General features: G+C 41.9%; 1 protein-coding gene across 3 annotated transcripts in view; it reads left to right on the plus strand.

Moving 5' to 3' along the window:
• Window positions 1-19,826, plus strand: part of THSD4 (thrombospondin type 1 domain containing 4) — a 300,054-nt gene that overhangs the window by 226,283 nt on the left and 53,945 nt on the right. For all 3 annotated transcript variants that reach the window (XM_086757274.1, XM_086757275.1, XM_086757276.1), the window contains one exon: window positions 9,163-9,367. In XM_086757274.1, coding sequence (XP_086613400.1) covers window positions 9,163-9,367 — 205 coding nt within the window. The remainder of the gene's footprint in view (window positions 1-9,162; window positions 9,368-19,826) is intronic.

Raw genomic sequence — 19,826 nt, forward strand, 5'->3', positions numbered from 1 at the left:
CTGCTGCCCAGGGCTTTGGAATTCTGAGTGGCAGTCTGAATGCCAGCAAACGCACAGGGCTCTCTCGCGTCAGGTGGGTCGGAGAGGTGGACTTTCAGAATTGGGTGCTGCATGGCAACGTTTCAGTGTTGAGCTTATATATAAAGCAGAGTGCTCTGTTTACACAAACTGACCTGGGTGCTCAGAGCTTGCTTATAAGTGCTGAGAGAACAGAAAGTCTGCTATTTCCGAAAGCCAGTAAATAAAATTCGATAAGGCAATGCAATAAAAGCTTTGCAGTCTGTGTTCTCAGAATCGTGGAAGCGCGGACATTGCGAAGTACAGTTGTTGAGCTCAGTCATTTTAATTTCCTCTCTAGTGAGCTTTCCAAATAATGTCTGTCTGAAAAATTACAGCACCTCTAGGTAATACCAAATGTTAACTAGACACGAAAGTGAAGATTTAACAAGATAATAAATGCCTTGTCTATATTGAACAAAATGCACAAAGGAAACCAGTAGTGTGTGTAGGAAAAGTAAATGACCTTTAAATGGTTCCACTGATCTGCTCAAGCATTTAAGGTGAGGAATTAAAGTAAAATAAAGCCCCAAAACGCCCAACAGCATTTGCTTCGCCAGGACATTGTTGAGCATATATGAAGAGAATTACACTCACAAAGCAGAAAGTGCAGTTTAATTAGCCTGTGTCTGGGCTCCCTTTTACATTTTTCCTCTTTGTCTTCCTCCACTTCACCTCAGCGATCTCTCTGACCATTTGCAGTCAGTTTGAATGATGGGATTAAAGTGTTTTCTGTAAACAGGAATGACTGTGTACATGTCCGAAAGAAAGAATCGCTGTTGAGTCATTCATGCTCTCAAGACTGCAAGTAGTGTATCAACGAGCAGCAGCAGCGGGGAGTGGTAATAGAAAAAGGGGATACTTCGGATGGAATCAATTCTACCCTCACGCGGTGAGAAACAAGATGTTCCTTATAGCGTAAAAAGCGACAAAATGAGTAATACCAGAAGAATGCAATGATACGCGCTCAGGATCAAGAGAGCACCAAGAGGAGAAGCTCTGTGGATCTTAGGTGATCGTTCCTCCTAAGGCCTCTTTCAGCTGCAAAGATTCCTACAGATTTCAGTGAACTCACTTGAAATCTATATAGCGTGTTCTGAACTTTAAATACTGCGAGGAGAGCTTCCTAGAAAGTATTTGTTGATGGTTTTTCTCTAAGTTAGAATAGAGAAATTTATATGGTTCACTGTATGTTTAGAAGCGGAAAATACAAGTTATTAGAAGAGCGTTAGAAGTGTAGTTAAGCTGCTAGGGAAGTGTCGTTCTGACAGGTCGTTGTTCTACAGTTGGAGTCTAGTTAATAGTGCAGTTGATGCACCAGCCAGAAAGAAATTAGTCTCATGTTCTCATACAGCTGTGTTGGCCCTACAGTGCTAGGGAAAATGAGACTTTTTTTCATGGTTTCTACATCAATAGTCTTTCCATCTTGGTTCCACTTGCAAAACAATTTTCTCAAGGAGTGACACATCAGTAGCAGCTTTAAGTTTGGATGCAGGAAACCAAGTAAAAATAGTGGTGTAACGGAAGTATGGTCTGGGACTTACGTCTGGAAAGAGTTTGGGGTTCTCCGACAGACCTCTGGTGTGACTGCAGGTTGTTCTAGCAATCTTACCCTTCCAGATTTAAAAAGAATCAGAAAAGACAGCTGCCTGTTCACCCCTTCTCCTGACCGTGTCCATAAATGACTGATTTGTGGCTCTTGAACGGCTCAATCATCGTCCCTGTGTTGGCTGGGACTTTGTTGGGAGTGGTGGTGGATGGTGGTGTTCAGAGGGTGGCTTGGTACTCGTGTGGGTTGTAGAGTTTTCTTTGTTGGACATCCTGGCGTTTCCTGTGCTTCTGACAGCTGTATTCTGCTGTGGGACGTCACGCTGGGACATCTCACGGTGCTGGGTGGGCTTCACACGGCTTTGGGGAACGCCTTGTCGCTAATGCCTAGGCACAACGATGCCTGGCTCAGGCATTTCTGTGCTTTGCACGAGTACAACCAGATTTTATTCTGAGGAATATGGTGGTTCTAATGACATGTCATTGCTTTTCTGCAGTTGCATTCCTGGTCAGTGACGAAGTCTCTGCGTTAGCATCTCAGCTGCTGGGAGGCTGTCTGTGTGTTGTACACAGGGTTACCTCACCCAAGGGTCCCCAGGGCAAGGCTAAATTTCTGATCTGCAGGTTTGATTGTGTCCATTGCATTACTGGTTGAATGACTGAGAGAACATCTTCCCTTTTCTGTTTGAAAGGCTTGGGAAGTCAAAACACCAGCCTGGTTATGGAGAAGATACAAGAATGATGGAAGAATCGTCTTGTTCTTTACAAGCCTTTATTACTTTTCGACTTTAATTAATCTGTTAAGAATCCCAGCTTTTCCCTTTTTTCTGTTAAATTGTAGCTGTATTTCTAGCTTGTTACGACGTCTTTGCCGACTTTCAGCTTTAGCGTGATCGTAGATCTCGGGAATTATTTCTTTGTGCTTGAATGAGCATTTCTTTGATAGACCTGAATAAACATATTCAGGAGAATTATTGGAGTTTAGGGAAGAGCCAAATGAAACTAACTTTAAAAACATTTGTAGTGTTCTCCTCCTTTTTATGATTATTTTTCTCCTTTGTTGTTCTCGGAGCTGTCATAGTTTATTTCATTTACTTTGCAAGGGAGGATTAGGTAAGTGTAGAAACGTTTTCTTCTGTGGACTTGAATTAGACGTGTTTCTGGGGACCTTGAAGGTCTGGCTCCAGAGGAAAACCAAGAGGAAAACTCAGAAGAGGCAGTTCCCACTGACATTGCTGTGGTTCGTGGAAACTTCCGTTTCTCGGACAAATTCTAGAAACCTCTAGCCTGTGGTGCAGAGATGAGAGAATGAGGGTCGCTTGGGCAGGTGTGTAGCTATGTAGACACACACGCACGTTTTCTGTATTCGTATTTGTCGCTTACATGGATGAAGAGCGCAGTGACTTTGGCTTTTTTTGTTGTGCAGGTGTTTTATTCAAAGCTGTTAGTGTGCGTCCTTGGAATGGATTGCTCAGGTGGAAGAAAACACAATAAGCTGCAGAAATAACAAGATACCTGGAAAAAACGCCACAGGATTTCTTAAAAAAAGATTCAGCTCTTTTCATGGGCCTGAGAAGCACAAAAAGCATAATAATAGCTATGTGCTGAGAAGACCATCTTTGAGTCATCTACCACGTAACCTTGATGTTATTATCTATTTACAGGTCAACTTCAAAGCATTTTCTTCCTCTTGTTTGTTTTTTTTTTTCTGCATGGTGTAATGGCAGAAGTTCAAAATAATGATTTCAGTCCATCTTTAATTCTGCTTTGTCTTGGCTTGCTTTAGAGTGATGTCCCTTTACAGAGCGATGCACGCACATTTACGGTCTGCGTGCTGGCAATGCCAGACTCCTGACATTTGGATCACAGTCTGTGATACCTGGTTATAAAAGATAGATCGTTAGAGCCCACTCATCCCGTCTTCCTTATCTGAATGTCAGTGAGAGGCTAAATACAAATTTTGCAAAATCTTAAATGAGTCCTGGTAAATATCTTCTCCTCAGAAATTCAGGTCATTCTGAATTCATGCTGTAGGTGACTGGTTTTAAATGAAGTCTGACGAGTGGTTTCATGGAGAGTTTGAATGTGGTGGTGTTACTGCTTCAATATTTATTCTTTTTAGATCATTTCATAGATATTCCAGGAAAAAAGGCAAGGAGAAAATAATGGTACTGTAAGAGTGACATATCTGATAATACCAGCTACGTGGCATATGATTAATATTCGCTTTATGATTTATCAGCTAGTATTCTTACATCAAAACACTCAAATCTATCTGACAGAATTTCAAAATACTACATCAAATAGTCTTTGTTAATGGCTTAGGCATGCGGGCTGTCTAGTTTGTCTCGCAGGCACTGTTAGGAGAGCATGTGGCCTTCGCGTTGGATTTCTCTAGGGGCATGTATCCTGTTTTGGATTGTAATCCTTGCTTGTTCATTTATAAGGTACCTGGGAAAAGTGTCTGTAGTGTTTTACATTCTGGGTAAACTAAATACATCTCTGCTGCTGCTTGCTTGCCCTTGCCACGTACATCTAACGGCTGCGTGTTCTCTGTCGTAGGTGGCAGACTGCGTGAGAGCAGTTCTTACCCTGATCGTGCTGGAACCTCCTTCTCTGTTTGCCGTGCACTCAGCGTTCTCTCTCAGATTTAATGGCGTATTATTGAGGCTGATCTGTTGCGTTTTATAGCCGCTGGCAGTACAAATGAACTAGGTACAAGGCAAAACAGATAAAGGGAGATTTGGAGGATCTTGCTTTTCTTGTTCCTTAAATTAATCTTTAGCATTAGATCCAGTAATTTTTGACATATTTCCTGTCAGTATAATATTTAATAATTCATGTAATCTTGCTTCTCTGTAGAAGCTACATGGTATTAAACAGCTCAAATCCTAATATATTCAAAATACGGGTTTGAATAATTTGATACTTTATAGAAGAGAAAAAAGCTAAATATTTGAACTGCAAATTAGAATACTGAAAAGATACTATCAGCTAGCAAAGCCAGTTTTAATTGTCTTAAACGATTTTTGTTGGATTCACTGTCAAAGGATGTTAAACTAGTTTGGGAGGATGACGAGAGGTTTGAGAAAGGAGGTATGACCAGTTCTGATTCTGTTACGTTATACCACCCTGTAAGACTCACCTACCAAGTTTTTCAGAACATGGAGAGGAGAACCAGTATTTTAAAGTAAAGGCATAATCTCTTGTAGTTGTAGTGTGATGTTAAAGGAAGAAGTGATACAGACTGTATTCCGCTGTCAGTGTTCCTTCCAATACTTGCTGTGGGAACATGGATAAGTTTTAACTGTGTCACTAGATACGAAGATCAGAAGTTTTGCTAGATAAACAGATAGGTCTGGAATCTCAGGTCGTCGCCTTGTACATCTCTGGGAGGCTGCCGTGCAAAGTGGGTGCCAGTACATTAACACTCAACAGGATGCTCTCACGATCGTGGAAGGTGGCCTCGGTCAGTGCAGAATTCACAGTTGCTTTTCATCATGTAATACAGATTTAAGGAATCCAAAAGCAGGTGTCACTCTGAGCCGCGCGACACACGACATTCCCACTATGGGTGTGGAAATATTAGGGTTGTGAATGTGAGATGAATGAGAAGGCAACGGGAAAGACGTTCTGCCCCCCAAAGGGATTTTGGCTAGGACCACAGCCAGCTGTTCCTGGGCTATCAGTGTGACGAGGTCTAGAACTCGTCTGTCCCTTAAAACATGTTTTTGCCAAGTGTTTTCTTAGCGCAAGCCAAACCTACCTCTTCTATCTATACATTTTCTGTATTGGTCAACGATTTTTGCAAAGTGGTTCAAGAAACTGTTTTAAGTTACGAGTTAGCATGTTCAAGAATTACAGCCAACTGTATGCCAAACTTAATTTAAATGAAAACCCCTGAGAGAAACAAGGGACAATCTGGATGAAATATTTAATGGTGGACTTAATGGGGATTTAGGACTATGTATACAATAGAACGGGGCTGGGGCCAGGCATTTGAAAACGTGAAGTGCTGATTCTTGAAATGGGAAACAGATGTTACCCTTCCAGTACTAAATGATTCTAGTAAAAATTGCAGTCGATGTGGTAGAGTGGCATAAATAATAAAACATGACAATAACTTGCTTCTGTTGCTTTAGCTACACTGTTTTATGAGGTAGGAAAGCCACAGTTAGGAGTTGCAACATAATAGAATCGCAGAATGGTTTGGGTTGGAAGGGACCTTCAAAGCCCACCCAGTCCAACCCCCCTGCCAGGAGCAGGGACATCTCCAACCAGATCAGGCTGCTCAGAGCCCCAGCCAACCTGGCCTTGAATGTTTCCAGGGATGGGGCATCCAGCACCTCTCTGGGCAACCTGGGCCAGTGCTCCCCACCACCCTCAGGGTAAAAATGTTTTTCCTTATATCCAGTCTGAATCTGCCTCCCTCTATTTTAAAACCGTTACCCCTCATCCTGTCACACCAGGCCCTGCTGAACAGCCTCTCCCCATCTTTCCTGTAGCCCTCTTTAGGCACTGGAAGGCTGCTCTAAGGTCTCCCCGGAGCCTCGTCTTCTCCAGGCTGAACAGCCCCAGCTCTCTCAGCCTGGCCTCACAGGAGAGCTGCTCCAGCCCTCTCATCATCTTCATGACCTCCTCTGGAGTCACTCCAACAGCTCCATGTTCCGGATGTACCACTGCTGGTCCAGCTGCTACAGAAACGTTAGGCAGGGGAATGTGAGAAGAGTAATGAAGCAAGGTGCACAGCCTAGAACAGCCCTCCCCTTGTAGGGGAGAAACTCTTCAGCAGGGCCTGTTGTGGCAGGATGAGGGGTGATGGTTTTAAAATAGAGGGAGGTAGATTCAGACTTGATAAAAGGAAAAAATTCTACATTTTTTGTTACTTTGGGTGAATTCTGTTTGCCAGCCTTGTTCTGCAGGGATGACTACCACTCTGAATCTCTGCACAGCTTCAAGCAGCTGTTTAAAAGCAGAAAGAAAACTGAATCAGCTTGCCAGAGAGGTGTTTCTTTCATTTTCCCCAAAATTACGCTGGACCCAGGCTCAGAAGATCTGAAACCTTGAGTCCTGGCTCAGTAACAGGTGTCTGATCCAACACGCCGTGACCTGTCGGTGCCAGCAATCCGTGCTTTACACGATGGGAAAGGGAGCTGCCCGTGGAACACGCAGGACACAGGCTTGCCGTGGAATAGCCGTGCTGGGTCTGCGAATGCTGGAGAGCGCAGTCGGTTTTATACACCACCCTAAACTGCATTGAACAAATGTCCAGGTTTTCTAGAACGTATTTGTTGTAATTGGCCTCTGCTTCTGGAATCTATGCACTATTCATTTTTACAGTGCATCACTTGCATGGGAGCCTCGGTAGACACCCCAGTAAAGATTTTTAATTTTTCTTTATAAAATACTGGTTTCTTGCTCAATACCTGATCTTTTGATGTGTAAAATGCATATATGAGTGCACTCTTTGTGATATATATCATTTATTTATATCCTTTTTTTATTTATTATCTTATTTACCTGGTTTTATTTATTATCTTATTATTGTCTTATTGATATACTTGTGGTTCTGTGGCTTTTTCCTCACTGTCAGTTGCTGGTTTCAGATAATTAGGTCCTTGTCTCCAGTAATTCGCTCTTTGTGTCTTTCTCAGTCATTCCTGTGAAAGAGCGTTTAAACATTACAAGTGCTTTTTGTGACACAGGCTCCGTTTACCCTGTGTGGGAAGTATTCCAGACAGCACAGCCAAAGACTGGCAGCTCTTTCATACGTCAGTCAACATCTGGCTAAGAATGGCGCGTGAGTTTAGAAGAGGTTTGGTATTTATTCCCTACAAAGGCATCTCATTTGGATGGAATGGTTGTGTTTCTTCTGTGAGAGGCAGTTCTGCGTTACGGTCTCAGTGAATAAACCACACTTTTCTCGATTCTCTTTTATTCACTAAGAGGAAGAACATTTTATGAGCCTGTGTGGGACTCGGTAGTGATGGAGAACACCGTTAAACATTTATGCTAGCAATTCATATTGTATAACAGCTTGTACGTGAATGGATTCCATCCATAAAGCACCTCGCTGGCAGTGGAAATTTCCCAAAAGTTACGGTATAACGTAGGCTGATGCGAAGTACCGCTACGTTTCCATCAGAAAAATACATGGTGGAGAAATGTAAATGCTCCCAGCAAAATGTCCTTCAAGGAGGACAGAGATTAATCAGTCTTTGGGCACAGCTGTCTCGAATTGAGGTCACTCATATCTTTCAGGTTGTTTGGCAGGTCTGAAATCAGGTGGTGTGGTTTGGTACAGGGACACTTGCAATGGCTGTGTTTAAGGAAATGCATTCCGTTGTTAGTCATAAAGCGCATTTTGAGGCAAATCACAAAAATTGGACTCGTACATGATTTTAAGATTTCTGCCACGCAATGCAAATGCAAGATGTTAAACTAAGTGTTCTTACTTGAATCCAAAATCTCTTTGAAATCACGCAAGAAGCTGCTCACACGAGATTTGAGAGGATGGAGCAGATTTTTATTTACGAGGCTGCCCACCGTGAAACGCAGAGTGCTTGGGAATCGTCTTCATTCTCTTGCTTCATGGCTGCGAACAGGTATCGCTGTCGAGCTCCCTGTGATCCCAGCAGCGATGAGGAGATGGTTTTATCTGTGTTTCTTGGCTAGTCATAAAAAAGATGTTGGGTGTTAAATATTTAGATTGGAACTCAGCGGACTCTGGCTTGCTGTTTAGAACATTTTTCGCAGCAAGGGCCAAGCATTAATTTTGGGAATAGGAAAGAAATACAGGGATGCCAAGGCTTGGGATACTCCCTGTGCTGTAAGTTGATGGTATCAAAAAATTCTTTTTCTTCCTCCTCTTACTTGAATATTTGCTTCCAGGAGAGACCATAAATCAATAATTAACCCTTTTTTAGTCAAGACTTTTGCAAGAATTTGCAAGTATTTTTGACAACTCGAAATCATAAACAGGACTCTGTCATTTATTTTGAAGGTTTTCCATCAAATTAGTACATTTCATAAAATATATGATAGGCTTTTCTTCCACTGGCTCATGTCATATTTCACTCGTATCTGAATGAGGAGTTTTTTCACATGTGACAGTTAATCATGTAGGTAGATAAGTGTTCATCATAAATGATATCTAAAGTCTGTAAATACAAACCAGCAAGATCACTGGACAGAAATGTTTCTGTAAAAGAGGAAACTGTCTCTACAGTATGTGCACTTTTAAAATGTAATAAAGGGGAAAGATTTTTTTTCTGATCTGTGTTAAATCTTTAACATTTTTTCTGCCCATTAATTTACATTATTTTAAATTATTTAATATCTTTTTTTTTAAAGGAGGGTGTTACCATGTTATTTTTTTCTTTCAGCTGAGGAGGATGTAATCAGCAATGATCAGTGCATCAGTGCTCTTTGGTGTGTTCTTTTTTCGGTAAAGCCTGTAACAAACTGTCAGCTAGCTTGAAGTCCCCGAGTCTGTTATGTCCAAAGTCTGCAGTTGTAAGATCCTGCTAAAAAAAACAACCTTATTTTATTTTGCAGAGCATTGGCTGTGACGACTACCTGGGGTCAGACAAGGTGATTGACAAGTGTGGAATATGTGGAGGGGACAACACCGCTTGCAAGGTTGTGTCTGGAGTTTTCAAGCACACGCTAACGAACCTTGGCTACCACAAGATAGTGGAAATTCCTGAGGGAGCTACTAAAATCAACATCACTGAGATGTCGAAGAGCAACAACTACTTGGGTAAGTTGCGTCTCGGTGGGTAAAGCATTCTTTGTGTGTGAGAGCAACTAGGTGGAGGTCGTGCCAAGAAGAGCCTTCTGAGCAGGGTGAAGTAGATGTCAAGGGCAAGAGAGCTGAAGAGAGTGGGGGGAAAAAGGTAATTAATCAGGTGTTCTGATTGGAACTCACCATCTGTTTGTAATACTGGCTTGATCTCGCGTGACAAACACTGTAGACCTGTTACCATCCATTCCCCTGTCCGTCTGCCTTGGCTTTGGTTGTTCCTGTTGGTTGGTTCTGTGTGGCGGTTACGCTTCCCGCACTATTAACCTTCTCTGAGTGACCCAGAATCCGGCCAAGCGGCGTGCTCGTTGTGTAAAGTGTACCGAGGCTGCCTGGGGAGAAAAGAGCATCTTCTGCTTGCCTGACAACTTCAGTTCTCTTGGAGTGAAAGTTTATCAAAACTGTATTGTGATGATGTGATATTGAAATGGTGTCAGCAGAGTGCAAGGTCATTTGTACAGTTACTGTTTTTTTCTGAAGCAGGTCCTTAATTCGGAACCATGGAGGATCCTGGAATATTTACGTGAACATCATAGCACCCTGTGGTGTGTTTCTAGATATGTCTAGCGTGCTGCAAATCAGGGGTTATGTGGGATTTCTGCAGATCTGGGTCTGTCCTGTGTGCACTTGTGAACTGTGCCATACCCCGTTGTAACCTCTCGCATTCCCAGGTTACAGACCCCTCCGTTTGCCTGCGTTTGTGCTTCTGATTTGGAGCCAGTTCTGCTGAGTGGACTGAGAGAAGAGAGTCGGTTAAGATTTGTAAATCCTGCCTCTCGCCCTTTAATCCCTCTTCACCTGTCAGTCTGTCTCTGGACCTGTCTTTAAAATTACCTTAGCAAATAATAAAACTGGAGCTACACCAGGCCTTTCTTGCTGGCTTGGTGCAGTTATTCCTGGGACTATCTAGCTGCACGGGCAGTGTCAGAGCCCAGAACTCTTGTTTGACAGCTGCTTTGTCCCACTTCTGGCTGGTGAGCATCGCAGTCGCTGCTCAGGAACACGAAAGGAAAGCGCTCATTATTGAACTGCCTCTCTCCTCTTTCCTGCCGCCTTCTCCTCAGTTCCTGCTGGAGCTGGAACTGGTTCTACAGAAACACTTGCCCGCAGATGGGGGTTTATTATGGGGAACAGGCTGAACCGTAATGTGAACTCTGTAGTTTCACGAAAAAAAAATGACTTTTCAGAAGTGAAAAAATAATACAAGCTACTCACTGTCCAAGAAAACCAAATGTTCTGGACCTCTTGTAGGGTGATCTTATCAGTTATAATTTGTCCTGATTCCATCCAAATGTGGTTTTGATACATTATATGCACCGATATACACCGGCATTCGTTTTGTCATGTGAACAGCTTCTGTAGTACAGAAGTACAAGCAGTAACCAGTTTGATGATGAACTAAAACAATAATTCTATCTAAAGAGCTTCCACGGATGCTTGTACATTCAGTAGAAAATGGGTGAGAACACAGCTTGCCTGGCAGGACAGTGGAAGCAGCCGTGTGTGATATAATATATCGTGGAGCTGAATGTAGTTTTTCTGTCGGATTTACATGCCAGCATCTGAAAACAGCTGGCAGAGAAAATCCCTTAACTATGTTAGAATGTCCTTAGCCACTGGAACACGTTTGGAATGGGCAGGACAGAAAAAGAGTAACATTTTTTTGCTTAAAAATAACCAGACTGATGGCATGTATGGGAAAGTGGCAAAGTTTTTCTTTCCCATGCCACTTCTTATCTCCTGGGCTCTTGGTTTATGCTATCATCTTTTCTTTTTTTTTTTTTTCCTTAATTCATTTCATATGTTTAATTTTAAAGCTGCTGGTACGGATTTAGTCTGCTCAATTTGCCAGCTCCCTCCCCTTTTAGGAATTCTTGCGGCTGTAGTTCCAGCTAGAAGGACTCCATCCAGCCTCTCTGCTGACACCGCTACGCGATAAACTTGGTTGATTGAGGCCGCTGAGTTGCACGAGGACAGGAATGAACATGTTCTAGCAGATCAGAAAGCTGAAAGGTTTGTCAAGTAATTTATTGTCAAGTGAAACGGTGATTGGCAGGTTGTTTTTTGGCACATTGGTGGTCACAAATTTCTCACTGATAAAACAACATTCAAAATTTAGACGTGCACATTTTTGTAGAGCACATAACGCTGGTAGAGCTGGGAAGCTTGGAAACTCAGGTCTGGAATTTACTGGTTTCTCTCTATTTATGGTAATAAGCAGAAGTCTTGAACTTAAAAATAAGAAATCTTAAACTCATCCTTATGCTGCAGCAGCAACAAGGAAATCAACCCAGCAGCCATTCCTTGAAGCGTGTAGTTGAGCACTTTGCAGAACTGAAGTTTCAGATCCCTCTTCTGTTGTAACCTTCAGGGCTGCTTGTAAGCAACATGCTTCTGGTTGCATGGAGTGCAAGTTAGTTGCTTTTTGTTTTCCTTTCACTTTGCACATTTTATGGTTTTTTTTTTTCAATGCAGAGTCATAAATCAGCTCAAGGTCAGTAACATTTTCTTAGAAGATGACAGCCGATATTTCTAGGAGTCTGAGTTGCCCTGCTTGTCACTGTTCAGGTTCCATGTGGTTTCAGTACACAATTTTTACAGAGCTCCGCACCTTTTCACTGCTCTATCAAAAGTACTGAGCAGATAAGCAATCAGGAAAGTGTGTTTCCACAGAGAGATTTCTGTAAAATTACGAGCTGCTGGAAAAAGCAGGCAAGAATGAAGTGTCTTACACAAAGAGTGTCAAACTCAGCTAAAAGTCATCCCAACATTGGAAAGCTTCTCCATACCTTTTTATAAGTAAAAAAGTAAAAAGCTTTTGTAAACTGTTTTGAAGCAGTCGATTGCTCGTTGTTGCAGAACTCGTGACCCTCATAAACAGCGTAGTTGTAATGATGATGCTGAGTGGGATGGTAGCTTATTGAGGTCAGTCATTTTTAGTATTGATTTTTGGGTTTTGCACACCAGTTGGAGTGCTTGCAGAGCAAAATTTGTAAGTTCTTGCTACTTTAAAGCAATAAACGTTTGTTAGAAGAAAAAACATGACAGTGGTGTATGAAACTTAATGTTCCTGGAATGTCGCTATGTGGGCAGTCAGATATTGGGATTACAGGAGACAGACTGTGTCAGTGGTTGCTCAACCGTTTCTTCATGAAACTCTATAACTAACTTACCACAAAAACTAGAGTCACAGATTTCTTGTGCATCTACTGATCTCTATTATTTTATTTCTATATACCTTAAGAACCTTCAGCAACATTGTTTCTGTTTTCTTCTGCTCATGTTTTCTTTTTGAGGTGTTCTCCTGGTTTTGAATGAATTAATTTCATGCAGCACAAACGCAATCTTCACCCTGGCCGCCCACTCCCCACGGCCCAATGTGCTAAAACCCCTGTTAGGTTTTCCGTTTCTTGAAGATCTTTACTGCAGGAAGAGTGTCAGTCTGATAAAGGAAAATATTTTAACAGTCAAACTGAGAGTGGCTTGGACATGAACTGGAGTTTCTCAGTGCGCGCTGCTTCTCACAGAGCCGTGGGGCAGATCAGAAATGCCCCAGGAAATATCGTGTATTTTTTCTTGTATGTGTTTGGACTGCTAAATAATAGCTATTAGTAAGCGTTAATAATGTATTCATCAGTCTGTACATCTACTCTAGTATTTTTTTTTTACAGTTAGAAGCAAAAGCTTCTAAATCAAAAAAAAATTTGGATTTAGACTCTGTGAAGTGTAAACACGGCTCTAGGCTGTACAGCCTGAGCTATGTGCGGAAGGACTCGCTCCCCCACGTAGGTTTCAGCAAGCTCTTCTTAGTGGCTGTTGTGTTAGAGCGATCGGCAGCGGAGCTGCTGACCTCGGACAGACTTTTCCATTGGCAGAGCGCTCTGTCACATGCTGGTCTTGTACAGAACAGAGACAAAGACATACTTTTTATCCCACTGGTAATGGTCAGCTGGCGAGTTCTTGTACACTGGAACGGGACGCTTGCCACTGAGTTAAGTAGGACCATAATATCTTAAGTGGGACCAGTACGTTAGAGCACTTATGCTGCAAAACATGTGATTTTGAGTATAAATACTTCAGCATCCCGGAGACTGGGATTTGGGATGATGGCAGAATTGTAAAGCCAAATAATCCAAAGTGGTAATTTGGGAGGTGCTTTTTTGCATGTTGGGTCCTGGGACCCTAATTGAAAATCTGATGGGAAGGAGGTATCAATAGCAGAAATTAAAATTTTGCTTCTTACAAGGGTGAAAGATACAATGGTTGAAAACGCATTAGTTTTGAAATGCACTTACCATGTGTAATGAATTTATTCTGTTTGAAAGGAACCTGGCAACGTCCCGTAACTCACGCAACAGCTTGTTTCTAGAGCAGTTGTCTAAGTCTGGAGTCATACGGCTTTGAGATTCGGTTCTGCAAATGGTACGAGACGTACCACCTGCCGTCTTTGGCAGCGGCTGCTCGTGAGGTGTCTTCTGAAAGGGAAAGGATAAAGCAGGTACATCAGAGTTTGGGCAAGTCTCTTAACGTTTTGTGCCTTACCTGAGTACTGTTTACTACAAAGATGTTTCATAGTGAATTTTTTTTCACTGCTAATTGTAAAGCTCTTTACAGTTCTTTCAGGGAATATATTAAGTCTTTCAGGTTTGTTTTTCAGGGAATTAAGTTATTTTAGCCACTAAATGAGATAGGGAGATCTCTAGATCCAAGCAGTTTTCCTTTTTTCTGCAAAATGATACTCTGCAATTGTAGCATCTTCTAGTAGCACATGCAGTATTTGTCATTAAAATGAGTGTTCACATTAATATTTTGTAAAACAAAAGTTGAAGATGCATTAATAGCACTCCTGTAAATTGGTGTGCCTGAACATGACTGTGGATTTGAAGAATTTGTCATGTGAAAACAACAGTGGCTGATACTAAAGGGGCTGTGAAAAGATTCTCTCAAAAATATTTTGATTCGGTGTTCCCTGCAGCAGATGACACTCAAACAGCATGTCTCGTGATGAAATATTGCTAGCAGCTCCTAAGCTTAAAATAACATTTGGAAATCAGTTTAGAGATTCAAATTTACGGTAAATAAAGGAGTTGGATTAGAACACTGGCAGAGAATTTGGAAGCTAAACATTGTTAGAAGCACTGCTGTGTCACACGTGACCATATGAAAAGTTTTATATTTATATATTAGCAATTAACTCATCTATTTCCTTCATGTGGTGTTAATTAGATCAATTAATATAAATACACTTTTTAAAAGTGCTCTGAATGTTTTGGGGTTTTTTTAAATATACAAGATTAAAGGTTTCTATGCAAAAAAGTTGCATCAGTTACTGTACAGTAACATGAAGAACAGAGGATATGTGTTTGAATTTTCAGGGCTTGGAATAAACATGCCAGAACACGCCAGAGGAGAGTTGTTCTGTTTTCTCCATCACTTTATAAAGAAGGGATCTGCTTTCAGCAATCTCTGTTACGGCGCTTAGCTGTGCGCTGGGTTCAGCGGCCGTCCCAGTGAGCCATGAGAGTGTCGGAGCGCCAGGGATAATTCTTACATTTCTGTTCAGAAACAGAATCTGCCGGTTCTTCGTTTGAGTTTAGGAAGTGCGGCGACCCAGGCTGTGCTATCGTGTGTGTTTGTTGTGATGGACTTGTGAAACCCCCACAAACAGTTCGGTGCTGCATTTCTTCTGGTGTCTGTTACTGTTGAGTACATCCACATATGTGTCAGTCTGTGCGTTAGAGTTTGCCTCTCTGCCATACACAGCTTACGAAACGCGTTACTGATAAACTCTGCGATTCCAATATTGGGATTAGAATAACTGTTATTTTTACCTTTTGTCCTCGGTCCTCTTGCCCGTTCTCTGCTGGAGTTAAACAACAAAGACGTTTCTTTGTACAGACGATGATGTGCTCCAAACTGCGAAGAAAAGACTTAAGGAATCACTTCTTAAAGAAACTGAAATTAAGCACAGCAAATTCAAACCATAAGGAAGTTTCAGAGTCAGGTATTAATATCTGAAGAGACAGAGTCTCTGTGTAAACTTAACCAGAACGTTTTGAATCGTGTTCCTAAAATACGCTTTTTATGATTAGGAATCCTAGCAAGCCTGCTGTGTAGTAAATACTGAACTGAAGAGTCAGGAAACATTATGCAGAAATGTGAGCTTGGTTTTTCGGAAGATGTTTGCAAAATCAAGCATTCCTACCCAAACGTAGTAATGGTGATATCAGTTGATAACTCCTGCTCATGTGCTTCTGCATGATCTCCGTCTCTGTCTTTTCCTGCAGTGCTTCAGATTTTGCTTCTGGTTAGATATTTTCTGACTCTACAGAACTGGCCTTCACTCAAAGCCTAACCAATGCAATGGTGTCAGAGATGGACCTGCTCCAGCGTGGCCTTACCCACAGCCACAGGCGTAACCACGGCCACGGACGCTTCACGATGTACCTGCTCTGGAGTGGGCGTGGTCACAGCCTTTCATTCAGTTTAGTTAGCGTCGGTTGCTTAGCTGTAGATATATTGATTGTCTGAATTAATAAGAATTTGGATTAATTGCTCTCTGTGTGGCCATGCTGTAATTCAGACTAACACAGGTCTACGAAGAGAGTCGCTTTTCCCAGCGTGGAGTTAAAAGCAGCCTCAGCGCAGAAGTGTCTCATGGTGACCTGCCCAGGAAAATGCTTTTCCGTGACTCTTGTTTTGTGCACAGAGGCTCAGTATCGTTTCAGTGGGTGTGGGCCTACAACTTACTCTTATTTTGGGTCCTGATAATTATCTTTAACACAGCCAGTCTGACTACCACATGCTGTTTGGAGGAGGCAAGACAGCGGTGAAGAGGCATGAGGAGCCTGTTTCATGCCTGGAGATGACAGAAATCTTAGCAACATGTTCTGTAAAGAATTTTTGGGTCAGTCTGAGCTTGGATCTTGCCTTCTGCGGTTGTATTCCTGTCACAATGAGTGTGGGTTTTGCCACATTGTGGTGAAGCTAGATAAACATCTAGGACACACAAAGCCAGGGAGAGCATAGAGTCTTTCTCTTCTGAAGGCCTTTATGAGATAATGAAATTTGAAAACAGTATGAGCTTATCATTGAATTTAGAAGAACAAAACCAGAAAAATCCAGGAGTGAAGAATCACAGTGGGACAGCTTCATGTAAGGTGATGGGAGGCAACCTGAAATCCAGTGTGAACGCTCCTGAAGCTGTGAAGGAGATGTCACTTATGATCTGATACAGTGCTACTTGAAGTCCTTGTGCGTTGCGTCATTGTTTGGCCTCTGGAGTTTAGCCTGTGTTTGAGGATGATGCGTGTGTGGGTAAGTTACCAAGGAAAATAGACTCTCACAAGTTTGCTTCTAAAGCAAAACGGTTAAAAACTGGCAGGAGAAAGATAGAATTAGGTATAAAGTCAGACAGAAATGTGCAATAGCTGTCCTTCTAACAGTTCTTACCGGGAGTCCGTCACTAAGATGCCTCGTTTTTCATGCGCACACATCCACATGTACATATCCTTTGAATTCTTGTCCTTAAAATAGTCTCAAGTTGATATTCTGCAGGGAGAGTTTCTTTCACTAAGTAAACGTTCATCTTTCTGGAGCCAACATGTGTTACTTGGCTAGGCTGAGCACTTACTAAAACCCTTGAAGTTGTTAGGGCTTTGGGTGAAATTCAAGCCCGGTGTTAACGAATTCAGCTCCACTGTATTCAGGTTGCACAGGAGCCTTACCTGGGTAATGACCTCTGCTTGAACCTGAATCTATCTAGGAGCTTATTCTTTGCTGATCGGGTGTTTTTTCAATACCGATGTTGCTTAAATAATTACATTTCAGAGTTTCTGGCAAGGTTATCTTATTAGAGTAAATTCCAAGGTGACTTTTTCCCTTCTGGCTTCGTTAAGCAGCTAGCTGGTATCTAACACTGAGTGGTCTGTAGGGCACATTTTGAAAACATAGAAAAATGTTTTCTCAAAAGCTGGGTTGTTCTTTTTTATATATTAAGTGACAGATCTTAAAAAAAGGCAGACTGTTACTGGTCTGGGTCACGCTTTCCCCTGGCCTCAGGAAGGTGGTTGAGCTGTAATGGCTGGGTTAACTTCTGTATCACAGCTTTCCTCTGCTTGTCTTACAACAGTCCTCTGCCTGTCGCTTGCTGTTGGTGTTTTCACTTCAGAGCTCCTGAAGGAGTTTCTCGCTGATCGCGGGAGGTCTGCTCAGAGAGCCCCGTGTTGGCATGCTGAGCGAGAAGCCTGGGAGACTGATGGCTTTCCATCTGGCCTACAGCTCATCTGTGAGTTCTCCCTGTTGCTGCTTTTCCAGGTAAATGGCTTCCTGGCCTTTTTCCTCTTTTCCCTCCGCATCTTGAAGAAGAATGCGAGTGTTTCTTTCTAGCACCCCTTGGCTTGGCTTTTTGGCTCATACCTGCTCGTTGATGACAGTGGTTATGACCAGTTTCGGAACTCAGAGAAACCATGTTTTCATTTCCTGTGTTTCCTGGTTCTGTCATCATTTGACAGAGGTGTTTTTTGGTTTTTCTTTTTGTGTTTTTTTTTGTTTTTTTTTTTTTTACCCTTTGTTTGTAAGCAGTGTTCTTTAACAGCTATGGATAGGGCAGTCCACCAGCTGAGGCCTGCTGTTGCTTTGATGGTCTGCCCTGCGAATACATCATCTGAACAACGGCCAGCAGCCGCGAGTCCCACTGAGGTGCTCGTTTCCTAGGTTCTCGGTTAAAGGAATGGGGTTTCTTTCCTTCTCTTGAAATACAGAAAGGCTGTTTTGAAAGAAAGGGAAAGGGATAAAGAGAAGCATGCAAAGTAGTGAGAGGAACCACGGACAAGCTGGCCGTTCAGTTTGGCTTGTACGGCACCCAGCAGCCCGGCCGCTTGTACAGCTTTGCAGACCCCCTTGGCCGGGAAGCCCCTGGAGAACTGACTGCGAGATTTCCAGCGTTGCCTGCTTCTTGTCAGACCCCCAAATGCTTTGTTTCAGCCTTTCTCACAGTGTTTTGATTATACTTCTGTTCCCATCTACAGACAGAACCAAGGAACTTGAATGCAAAATTTCAAAGAAAATGCATTAAAAAAAATCAAAGAGGTGGGCTGTTTGAACAGTTTTTATTAATCTGAACCCAGTTCATGTGAACTTCTAAGATCTCAAAGCTTTAGATTATTTTTGTCTTCTAGTTGATGACCAAACTGTCAAGTAGTTTGCGTGAAAATATTTGTTTGAACGTTGGTTTTAGTGCGCAGTGTTTGGAGTATCAACATATGGTTTGTTTGAGGCTTCTTAACAAATCTGAGCTCTTCTGAACAGTGCGTGTTAATTGAGCATCTTAACGATGCACTCATTTCATGGCACTGACCAGTGTTCGGTGGCATGGATTTTGCTCTCACTAATGCAGCCGACTTTCTGCTTTTACTCCGTTCTTCCTTTGTCTCTACGATGGCCAACAAGGGACCATTTTGGAAATGTCATGTGCTCTTTGGAAGTCAGGAGCTTTGTGAGTTGACTGAAGTCCCTCAGATGTAGTCTGCTGCTCGATTGTTTTTTACCTGGCGTAAATGCTGCTTCAGCTAAGGATGGTCTTTTTTAAAGTTGTGATCAAGGTGTAGTGATCCTGCCTCGCTGGTCCTGGGTGTGATGCAATACTTTTCTCCTCTGACTTCTTGGAAATTTTAATTCAAAATGAATTTTGTACTCCATAAAGAATGACCAGTGTCAGTCCAAAGTTGTAAGCTAGCCATAGGCAGTCTCCCAGATCACGTGAAGACACTTTTCTTCCTTTCCTTGCCAAGAGGAGAGGTTGTTACTAATTTAAATAGCTGTTTGAATGCTGCACAACAAAACTGAATAAAAAATGGTTGGGAACCTGGTTTCAATTGTCATAGATATTTCTGTACAGCATTCTTTGATTCCCTAATCTTATTTTATTCTGAGCAAAATTCTCTTTTGGATAGCGAAAAGCCTTTCTTTGTTCCTTCAGCATCCCTTGATCTGGTCAGATAGAATGTGTTCTTGCATCTTTGTCTGGTTCTGGAGAAGAAACATATTTTTATCTTTATTTTTGCTATTGCTTCTCTTATTTCCCTTTGAACTTTTCAGTTTCAACATTTTTCTTTCTTACCCTTTTAAAAATGTCTTTCAGTAAAATAATCACCCAGTAGAAATTCTACATGATTAGTGGCTTCATGGTTGGATCCAATAAAGAGATTTCATCTGCAGAGAATATTTTTATATTGCAGCATTAAATTCCAAAATCCAGGTCTTTTCTAATACACAATATAGATGGGGATTTAAAACTTGATTTATAGACTGTGTGATTGAATTAGTCAAGGGAGATTAAACTTTATCCTTTATTTCTTAACTTGCTCGGTGTCTGTGTTTTCTATTGAATATTACTTCAGACTCCTTGTGTCAGAAA

The sequence above is a fragment of the Chlamydotis macqueenii genome, chromosome 12, assembly GCF_036417535.1.
Source record: "Chlamydotis macqueenii isolate bChlMac1 chromosome 12, bChlMac1.mat, whole genome shotgun sequence".
In the NCBI taxonomy this organism is placed as follows: Eukaryota; Metazoa; Chordata; class Aves; order Otidiformes; family Otididae; genus Chlamydotis; species Chlamydotis macqueenii.